General features: G+C 50.7%; 2 protein-coding genes across 2 annotated transcripts; one reads left to right on the forward strand and one right to left on the reverse strand.

Moving 5' to 3' along the window:
• Positions 1 to 395: 395 nt before the first annotated feature.
• On the forward strand, positions 396 to 1,280 carry LOC311428543 (olfactory receptor 14C36-like; the record flags this gene model as incomplete). Its single annotated transcript, XM_084539945.1, has 1 exon — positions 396 to 1,280. One exon carries the CDS (start codon positions 396 to 398, stop codon positions 1,278 to 1,280), a length of 885 nt encoding a protein of 294 aa, XP_084396071.1.
• Positions 1,281 to 10,112: 8,832 nt separating this feature from the next.
• Positions 10,113 to 10,804, reverse strand: LOC311428535 (olfactory receptor 14J1-like; the record flags this gene model as incomplete). The annotated part of the gene is made up of 2 exons (XM_084539940.1): positions 10,113 to 10,721; positions 10,766 to 10,804. The coding sequence occupies 2 exons, from the start codon at positions 10,802 to 10,804 to the stop codon at positions 10,113 to 10,115; spliced, it is 648 nt and encodes a 215-aa protein (XP_084396066.1).
• Between the last annotated feature and the right edge of the window lie 281 nt (positions 10,805 to 11,085).

An 11,085-nucleotide genomic window follows, 5' to 3' on the forward strand; every position in this document is an offset into this window, starting at 1 on the left:
TTTCACTTGGAATGCAACAGAAGTGCCCAGGATTTATGCCTTATAGACAGTCCTCAGGTGTGGTGGGGCAGCTAGAACATAATATAGAAAATATAAATCCACCTATGTTCTTCATCTCTTGCTGTAGGTCAGGACTGACTCCTGCATTGTCCAGAGCAGAGTTGCCTGCTCCCATGGAGGCCCTAAGGCAGCATCACTAATATGGCATGAAAAAGACCCGCCAAAGGTCTACGAATATTTGCAGAGGGAGGCTTAAAAGAGAAATGGAAATTATTCCTCTCACATAACTCTGTGGTAAATAGTCTTCCTCTGTCTTGAGCAGGACTCCTTGGCAGAACCTGTAAATGTCCAACAGCAGCTCTGTGAGTGAGTTCCTCCTGCTGCCATTTGCAGCCATGCGGGAGCAGAAGCTCCTGCACTTCGCGCTTTTCCTGGGCATCTACCTGGCTGCCCTCCTGGGCAACGGACTCATCCTCACCGCTGTAGCCTGCGACCACCGCCTCCACACCCCCATGTACTTCTTCCTCCTCAACCTCGTCCGCCTCGACCTGGGCTGCATCTCCACCACTCTGCCCAAAGCCATGGCCAATGCCCTCTGGGACACCAGGACCATCTCCTATCAAGGCTGTGTTGCACAAGTCCCTTTCATAGTCTTCTTTTTTGATGCAGAGTATTCCCTTCTCACTGTCATGGCCTACGACCGCTACGTTGCCATCTGCAAGCCCCTGCATTATGGGAGCCTCCTGGGCAGCAGAGCTTGTGCCCAGATAGCAGCAGCTGCCTGGGGCAGTGGCTCTCTCCAAGCTGTCCTGCACATGGCCAACACATTTTCCCTGCCCCTCTGCCACGGCAATGCTGTGGACCAGTTCTTCTGTGAAATCCCCCAGATCCTCAAGCTCTCCTGCTCAGATGCCTACCTCAGGGAAGTTGGGGCACTTGTCTTTAGTGTTTCTTTAGTTTTTGGTTGTTTTGTTTTCATTGTGATGTCCTATGTACAGATTTTAAGGGCAGTTCTGAGGATGCCCTCTGAGCCAGGCCAGCACAAAGCCTTTTCCACGTGCCTCCCTCACCTGGCTGTGGTCTCCCTGTTTCTTAGCACTGGCATATTTGCCTACCTGAAGCCTCCCTCCATTTCTTCCCCATCCCTGGATCTGGTGGTGGCTGTTCTATATTCAGTGTTGCCTCCAGCAGTGAACCCCCTCATTTACAGCATGAGGAACAAGGAGATCAAGCATGCAGTAAGGAAACTATTTGAATACATCTTTCTTCAGCAGAAATAATGTGCATATAATACTAACAGGACACACAGGATTTCTGAAAAAAAGACTCCATGCAAATTCTAGAAAGTAATTTTCTTTATTATTATTTCCTCTAACTTGTGGCTTTGATTTAATGTTATTCTAAGTCTCTTAATTTATTATTATTATTATTATTATAAGTCAATAATTTCAAATACCTTTACAATCGATATTCATGTTTAAATAAAGACAATAAAGAAACTGGGAGAAATTCATTGGTCTCAACTGCAATCTCTTCCCATCACCAGTGCCTCCAGCTGTGAACCCCCTCATCTACAGCATGAGGAACCTGGAACTAAGGGATGCAGTGAGGACGCCATTTCAATACATGTTCTTCAGCTTCTTCACCTATAACAATTATCCTATAATCAGAAACACCTATTTTTCTCAGATTTTTTTTTCTTAGTTTACATTTGTCTGTGTTATTATTTTCACTAACTATTGTTTCTGATATAAATAATATTATTCTTAGCCTTCTACTTGTTAAAGATTTACCTATAGAACCAGGCTTCCTGTGTAGATAAAGACAATAAAGAATCCAGCAGAAATTCATTGGTCTCAGCTGCCATGTCTTCCCATCTCCTCTGGAGCTGGGGGAGCAAGCCCCGGCACGCAGGAGGGGCTCAGGGACAAGAGCCCAGCTGACACATGAACGAGCAGCCCTGGTGGCCCTCGGGGCTGCCCCTCACTGCCCGCTGGGTTCTGCCTCTCTGCTGCCTTCGGGTCGGGGCTGCTGCTTCCCTGGAGCCATGGCCAGCAGCAGGATGTGGCCTTTTCACTGCTGCTTTCTTTTGGCTTCCACATTGGTCTCTTGTGTTTCTTGTATTTGGGTTAGACTTTATATCTCATGTAATTTGATGCCAGTCCTGTTGTCTCTGCAGTGGCATCCATGTCCCAGCAGGCAGCAGCAGGCACTGTGCAGTCCTCTGTCACAGCTGGCCTCCCTGCTAGCACCAAACAAAAACCAAACAGTAACAAAAGGGGCTGTTCAGGGCAAACCAAGAAGCCTGGATGCCTCTTCCAGTGCTACTGTCTGGAATAGAGAGAAGGGGTTCCTCCTTGCTCTTCTGTTTTCTGGGCCTCTTCATGGAGTAAAGAACACAGGCTGAAAATCCCAGGGTGATCTGTGAGGGATCAAGGACTGCACCAAGAGCTCTCTTTATGGTGACACTTGCCAAAGTAGACAACTGGATTCATCTGCATGGGACTACACCCCCTGTAGCGGGGCTGATGGCCGATGCAGGCCTGGAGAGGAATCTGGAGCTGCCAGGAGAAGTCAGAAGATCTGCAGGAACAAGGTGTTCAGTGGGCAGTGATTAGAACCTCATAAAATGAGTGATCATCCAAAAAAGGTTTTGGTAAAGGAAAAGGCGAATTTGAGGAGACAATGGGCTAAAGCAGGGCTCTGCAATGCCAGAAGTGGTGGTGAAGAGTCATCAGGCAAAGGCCCATAAGACTGCAGAGTAACTGAGGATAAGCATTTTGAAGTGCTGTGGGCAAGGTCTGGTGCAGCACTTGCCTACCCTTTGTGCCCTTAGAGACACCCGATTGTCCTGCCCAGCACTGTCCTATGCTGCTGAGCCATCAGGGCAGATGGAGAGGGGCTCAGCAGCAGAGATCCCCATGGAGTTGGGTCTGCTGCCCCCCCGAGCAGCATTCCCGGGGGTCCCAGGGCACCACAGTCCCTGGCTCTGCACAGCAGCACTGCCAGCTCTACCTCAGGATCTCCTGTCACAGCAGGAGGAATGTGACTGTGGCAGGGACTGTGAGGTCACTTCTGCCTCTGCACTTGATAGGGCAGCAGCAGGAACGTGTCATGGAAAGGGACTGTGAGGTCACTTCTGTCTGTAGCTGACAGGTCAGCCTTGCCTTCTCCCTGGGATCTGTACTTTCCAGCTGACATGTGCCAGTGGCCCTGCTAGGCCAGCAGAAGGCACCTGGTTGGCATGCTGACTATGGGATCCCCTCTTCCTCCATACCCAGGAGGACCCAGACAGAAAGAAGGCCCCAAGATGGGTCGTCCTGTCCCTTCTGCTTGAGTCCATGACTGGACAGCAGGAGGCACAAGGCTTGGTTGTGTGTAGCCAAGAAGCTGCAAGGCCAGCAGCAGGCCCATGGCTTGGAAGATGCTGCTGAGGTGACATGTGCCTGGTTGGCTGCCAGGCTGCAAGGAGCCTGATGGGTTGGGATGCCTTTTAGGAATGGTTCCATCCTGACGGAGCTTCCATTAGTAGTAGGAAAGAGCAGGAGAGAAAGACTTCCAGGGAGTGTACCTTGGAAGTTATGCATTGGCCATGAGGAAGAAGAAATGTCCCTCAAAGGGCTGAGCCGTGGTGTCAGAGGTGACCCTCTGATCAGACCGTGGCTTTGTGTTTCAGGGAACAGCTGGTGAGGGTTGACGATACATGGGTGAAATCAAGGGATGAGAGCAAGGTGGTGAACTGAGAAGGGGGTTCTGCAGACTCCAGGAAATAGGGCAAAGTGTGGGACAGCATAGGACAGCCTGCAGAGGAGAAGGCAGAAGGTGCTGGCATGTTTCTTCATTAAAATGAAGAAACTCCTAACATCTCTTCCATAGTTTTCTTCTAACCTTCATGCCTTGTGCAGCTAATTGCAGAACTTGCATGGTGTATTTAAAAAGGAAGATTTCCAAAAGCACCTAATATAATTTTTTTCTGTTTTTAAAGGCTGAATTTTGCTGCATTTCAGTTTTGAGCATCATTCTTCTATTGCTGTTCATCCAGGGTGACTGCTTTGGAGACCTCTATCAGGAGGAAAAGGAGAGTCTGGAGGTCTTACACCTCCACTGCCAGCAGTGGTCTTTGTCCCTGTAACTGCAGCCCAGCCCAGCACATGAAACCCTTTCTAAGAAAAGTCAGGTGTTCTTTGGGAACAAAATAAATAATAAAATATATTAAAATAAATAAAAATAAAATAAAATAAAATAAAATAAAATAAAATAAAATAAAATAAAATAAAATAATTGAAATAACCATTGGAATCTGAGAAATTCTGCTTGAATATTAGTAAACACCTGGACATCCATGGTCTCTCATGGGTCTTCTGTGGAAAACTCTGGAAGAAAAGTAAAGAAAATATTTCTTCAAGTGGCTGTAGTTGTACCCACGAGCTAGGCCTCTTTTGGGAAATTGTCCCCTTCCAGTCACAGAAACATAAACTGAGTAATGTGAAAAGACCTGCCCAGTCAATAGAGTAGGGCAAAGTCATGCTTCCTGTGCTATAGATGCAAAAGGCAAAAAGAATTGCATTTTGCCTTACACTGCTCAAGGATGTGTAACCCAGGTCATGCAACTTTGCCTCAGTACTGACAAGTCCATCACTAAACCATGCTACTAAGTTCTACAACTACACCTTGGCTCTCCAGTCAATGAACTAGCTCATGGATGGCAATCAGGGAGTCCTGGTTAGCATGGTAAGGAGGAGCTGGAGGTTAGCATGACAGGAGGAGCTGGAAGCCATCGTGCGGCAGGCAGGCTACGACTTGGTTGCCATCATGGAGACGTGGTGGGACCAGTCTCATGACTGGAGTGCTGCAATGACTGGCTATAAGCTCTTTAGAAGGGACAGGCAGCACAGAAGGGGTGGTGGTGTGGCTCTCTATATTAGAGAGTCTTTCGATGTTGTAGAACTCGAGGCTGGGAATGACAAGGTCGAGTCCCTTTGGGTTAGGATCAGCAGGGACAACAAGGCTAGCATCCTGGTTGGGGTCTGTTATAGATCGCCAAACCAGGATGAGGAGACGGATGAGGAGTTCTACAGGCAGCTGACAGAAGTTGCAAAATCTTCAGCGCTTGTTCTCATGGGGGACTTCAACTTCCCTGACATATCCTGAAAGCACAACACAGCCCAGAGAAAGCAGTCTAGGAGGTTTCTGGAGAGCGTGGAAGATAGCTTCCTGACACAGCTGGTTAGTGAACCTACCAGGGGTGGTGCCCCGCTAGACCTTCTCTTCACAAACAGAGAAGGACTGGTGGAGGATGTGATTGTCGGGAGCTGTCTTGGGCAGAGTGACCACGAAATGGTGGAGTTCTCTATTCTTGGCAAGGCCAGGAAGGGGACCAGTAAAACCACTGTATTGGACTTCCGGAGGGCTGACTTTGTGCTGCTGAGGACACTGGTTGGTAGAGTCCCTTGGGAGGCAGTTCTGAAGGGCAGAGGAGTCCAGGAAGGCTGGGCGCTCTTCAAGATGGAAATCTTAATGGCGCAGGAACGGTCTGTCCCCACGTGCCCAAAGACGAGCTGGCGGGGAAGAAGACCAGCCTGGCTCAACAGAGAATTGTGGCTTGAGCTTAGGAGAAAAAAGAGGGTTTATAATCTTTGGAAAAGTGGGCAGGCCACTAGGGAGGACTATAAGGATGTTGCGAGGCTGTGCAGGGACAAAATTAGAAAGGCCAAAGCTCATCTGGAGCTCAATCTGGCTACTGCCGTTAAAGATAACAAAAAATGTTTTTATAAATACATCAACACAAAAAGGAGGACTAAGGAGAATCTCCATCCTTTACTGGATGCGGGGGAAAACTTAGTGACAAGAGATAAGGAAAAGGCGGAGGTGCTCAATGCCTTCTTTGCCTCAGTCTTTAGCGGCAATACCGGTTGTTCTCTGGATACCCAGTACCCTGAGCTGGTGGAAGGGGATGGGGAGCAGGATGTGGCCCTCACTATCCATGAAGAACTGGTTGGTGACCTGCTACGGCACTTGGATGTGCACAAGTCGATGGAACCAGATGGGATCCACCCAAGGGTACTGAAAGAACTGGCAGAGGAGCTGGCCAAGCCGCTTACCATCATTTATCAATAGTCCTGGCTATCGGGGGAGGTCCCAGTTGACTGGTGGCTAGCAAACGTGATGCCCATCTACAAGAAGGGCCGGAGGGCAGACCCGGGAAACTACAGGCCTGTCAGTTTGACCTCAGTGCCAGGAAAGCTCATGGAGAAGATTCTCTTGAGATTCATCACGCAGCACTTGCAGGGCAAGCAGGCGATCAGGCCCAGTCAGCATGGGTTTATGAAAGGCAGATCCTGCTTGACGAACCTGATCTCCTTCTATGACAAAGTGATGCACTGGGTGGACGAGGGCAAGGCTGTGGATGTGGTCTACCTTGACTTCAGCAAGGCTTTTGACACCATTTCCCACAGCACTCTCCTCAAGAAACTGGCTGCTCTTGGCTTGGACTGGCACACACTTCGTTGGGTTAGAAACTGGCTGGATAGCCAGGCCCAAAGAGTCGTGGTAAATGGAGCCAAGTCCAGTTGGAGGCCAGTCACTAGTGGCGTTCCCCAGGGCTCGGTGCTGGGGCCGGTCCTCTTTAATATCTTCATCAATGATCTGGATGAGGGCATTGAGTGCACCCTCAGTAAGTTTGCAGATGACACCAAGCTAGGTGCGTGTGTCGATCTGCTCAAGGGTAGGAAGGCTCTGCAGGAGGATCTGGATAGGCTGCACCGATGGGCTGAGGTCAACTGCATGAAGTTCAACAAGGCCAGGTGCTGGGTCCTCCACCTGGGATGCAATAACCCCAAGCAGAGCTACAGGCTGGGAGAGGAGTGGTTGGAGAGCTGCCTGGCGGAGAAGGACCTGGGAGTGATGGTTGATAGTCGGCTGAATATGAGCCAGCAGTGTGCTCAGGTGGCCAAGAAGGCCAACAGCATCCTGGCTTGCATAAGAAACAGTGTGACCAGCAGGGCTAGGGAGGTGATCGTCCCCCTGTACTCGGCTCTGGTGAGGCTGCACCTCGAGTACTCTGTTCAGTTTTGGGCCCCTCACTACAAGAAGGACATCGAGGTGCTTGAGTGGGTGCAGAGAAGGGCGACGAAGCTGGTGAGGGGCCTGGAGAACAAGTCCTACGAGGAGCAGCTGAGGGAGCTGGGCTTGTTCAGCCTGGAGAAAAGGAGGCTCAGGGATGACCTTATTGCTCTCTACAGATACCTTAAAGGAGGCTGTAGAGAGGTGGGGATTGGTCTGTTCTCCCACGTGCCTGGTGACAGGATGAGGGGGAATGGGCTTAAGTTGCACCAGGGGAGTTTTAGGTTGGATCTTAGGAAGAACTTCTTTACCGAAAGGGTTGTTAGACATTGGAACAGGCTGCCCAGGGAAGTGGTGGAGTCACCATCCCTGGAGGTCTTTAAAAGACGTTTAGATGTAGACCTTAGGGTTATGGTTTAGTGGGGACTGTTAGTGTTAGGTCAGAGGTTGGACTCGATGATCTTGAGGTCTCTTCCAACCTAGAAATTCTGTGATTCTGTGATTCTGTGATATGATGCTGTCTCAGGTGTGCCGCCATGGTAGCCATTGGCACCTGCTGTTCTTCAACCCTCAGCAAACCCACAACAGAAGGATTCTGTGGAAGGCCAAGCAAGGTAGACAACTGTTTACTGTCCCCAGTCTCCAAGGCAGTGATGCCAAAGCCCCACCAGTGGTGCCCTCTGGAACTTTGAAGTACCCTCTTGTAATAAATGACTATGTCCCAAATAGAATTACAATCAAAGTTTACAAATTTTTAAGCTAATAGAGGTAAGCAAACAGCACTGGGTGCGCCAGGAGTCTCTGCTCCACCAAGATGCACACCAGTTACATCAAGCAGCTGGTTTTTATGCTCCTAGGCTAATACATATTCATTACTACTTCTAGTAAAGGCAGGGTTACTATAATTAGTTCCCAGAATCCGAACCCTCCCACTGGCACATGAGTATCAGTCTCCAGTGGTCCCTCTGGGGGGTCTCTCATGCTGAAGGCTCATAGTCTTCCTCACAGGCTTTTTTCTTTTCCTTCTCCTTTGTCCATCTTGGCCGGATGTCAGAGACTTGTGCAGAGTCCCATGCAAGCTTTCTCTTTCAGTTGTCCTTCAGCTTTCCCCTTCTCCTTAATCTCTTGGCCAGATACAGAGACTAGTGTAGTGTCCCATACAATAGTCAAAATAGTTAGCAGTTATTCTGAACCCCCCCCCCAGATATCAGAAACTCAAGGTTTACCCTTCAAGCCCTCTATTGACACGAATTGCTGAAACATTCCTTACACTCTCCTGAAGCAGTCTATTCCGAGGATGAACATAGCCTCCAGGCCAGTCCCAATGGGGTGTTTTTGCCATTCCTCCCCAGTTAGACTCACTTCAGCCTCCAAGACAGTTAACTCTTGGGATCCCCCTGTCACTCCAGAAATATAGGTGGGTTCTACCTCTTTAAGTCTTGATGTCGTTAGGGTACACTGTGCACCGGTGTCCAGTAGAGCCTGATACATTTGTGGGTTTCATGTGCCAGGCCATTAAATGTACACAGTCCAGTAAACCCAATTGTCCCTTTCCTCCCTGCATCCCCCTGGCTGGAAGCAAGACCCCTCTAGTCCTGCTCATAGTATTCATTACTGTGTCTGGTAGACGGCCCACTGGAAACATGTCCCACTATGGCACTGTCACCCCATGTGGCAGGGGAGAAGGCGATGACAGCCAAGGGGCACATCTGGGTGTGGAAGGTGGGGCCCAGCAGAGACAAGGAGTCAAGACAGTGGTGTGGGCAACACCAGGAGAAGCAGCCCAAGGGGTGGTGCTGCTGGTGAGGACAAATTTGTGCCAGCAGCCTGAGTGGGCAGCAACTGTGCGCTGGTGAGGGGAGGCCAGGAAGCGCATGCCAAGAGCGCTCCTGCCAGCAGAGACAAGGCCAGGGCCGGGGCTGAGGCCAAGGGGAGAGGCAGGCCCAGGGCAGGGGGCTGCAAGGGCCATGCTGAGCTCCCTGCCCCAGAAGCAACCGCACTGGCCCTCAGCAGATGTGCTGGCTGGCACACATGGGGAGGTGCTGGCGTGCATCAGAGAGCAGCAAGGAGGGCGCTGGAGAGGGCCGGGGCAAGGCAGGCAGCAGATCCCCATGCAGGGGCTGGCTGGCCCTGGATGCTCCATGAGTGCGTTGCAGGTCCTGGCAGGCTGCGGTGAGGGGGCAAATGCCCTGGGCCCCCTTTCTGCTTTGACCAGGCCAGCAAGGGCCCAGAGCAGCCTCCTCTCCCCTGCCCCTCCAGCTCTGGGCTCCCTTCACGCAGTCCTGGCTCTGCAGCACCAAGCCCTGCTGGGAGCCCTCCCCTGCATGCTGCCACCACTCCCTGACGCTGCTGTTGCCCTTTGCTGGGCAATGCCCAGCCCAGCCCAGCAGCCCAGGCTGGGCTGGCCCCAGGGCAGTGCCCACTGCAGGCTGCTGCAGGGCTCTGGGCATGGCCACCACAGCCCCAGCCCCTCGCAAGGCACCTCAGCTGCTGGGACAAAAGCGGCTCTGGGCCTCCCCAGCAGTCCCCAGGCTGGGGCCAGCCATGGCTCAGGCGATGGAGGTCCATGAAGCTGCAGGAGCCCTGGTCTCTTGCCTGGGAGATCCCTAGCACAGAGTATCTGTGTCCCACAGGGCCAGCACAAGAGGCCTGGCCCAGGCACAGAGCAGCTCCAGATTCCAGTCCATGAAGCTCCAGATTGCCCCACTGAGTAGTGATGGGCAGCCCCAATGGCCAGCTGAGCTATTCCTAAATGTGACAGCAGTGCTTTTGGCCTTGAGCCCCTTCTCCATTGGGAGAATGAGATGGGATCTGAGAGCTGTGAATATCTAATGGCTTCTTTATTGTCTTTATCTACACTGGAAGATTGGTTCTTGAAGTACCGTAGATGACTGGGTCAAAATAAAAATCAATATGTAGGAGGATAAGAAGAAATTCCCTTAAATTAAAATAATACTATCACACGTTAAAAAATAAAATAAAAAAAAAAAAAAAAAATCAGAAAATATTTTGTGAGATATTCGCTCAGTATTTTTAGGCTGGTGAGCATATTAATGATGCTTAAGAAGTATGTATGAAAGTAATTTCCTGAGAGCATTTTTCAGTTCCTGGTTCCTCATGCTGTAGATTACGGGATTCACTGCTGGAGGCATCACTACGTACAAAAATGCCACCGCCAGGTCTAGGGATGGGGAAGAGACGGAAGGAGGCTTCAGGTAGGCAAACAAACCAGTGCTGACAGTCATAGAGACAACAGCCAGGTGAGAGAGGCACGTGGAAAAGGCTTTGTGCTGGCCATGCTCAGAAGGCATCCTCATCACCGCTCTAAAGATCAGCATATAGGACACCACAATGTAAACAAAACAAAGAAATACTAAAGAAAGAGTAAAGACAAGTGCCCCAACTTCCCTGAGGTAGGCATCTGAGCAGGAGAGCTTGAGGATCTGGGGGATTTCACAGAAGAACTGGTCCACAGCATTGCCGTGGCAGAGGGGCAGGGAAAATGTGTTGGCCATGTGCAGGACAGCATTGAGAAAGCCACTGCCCCAGGCAGCTGCTGCCATCTGGGCACAAGCTCTGCTGCCCAGGAGGCTCCCATAATGCAGGGGCTTGCAGATGGCAACGTAGCGGTCGTAGGCCATGACAGTGAGAAGGGAATACTCTGCATCAAAAAAGAAGACTATGAAAGGGACTTGTGCAACACAGCCTTGATAGGAGATGGCCCTGGTGTCCTAGAGGGCATTGGCTGTTGCTTTGGGGACAGTGGTGAAGATGCAGCCCAGGTCGAGGCGGACGAGGTTGAGGAGGAAGAAGTACATGGGGGTGTGGAGGCGGTGGTCGCAGGCTACAGCGGTGAGGATGAGTCCGTTGCCCAGGAGGGCAGCCAGGTAGATGTCCAAGAAGAGCCCAAAGTGCAGGAGCTTCTGCTCCTGCTTGTCTGCGAATGCCAGCAGGAGGAACTCACTCACGGTGCTGACGTTGGGCATTTGCTGACATTAAACACAGCTGTCTGTTGAAGAGGAT

This window comes from Aythya ferina (genome assembly GCF_964211825.1).
Source record: "Aythya ferina genome assembly, contig: HAP1_SCAFFOLD_91, whole genome shotgun sequence".
In the NCBI taxonomy this organism is placed as follows: Eukaryota; Metazoa; Chordata; class Aves; order Anseriformes; family Anatidae; genus Aythya; species Aythya ferina.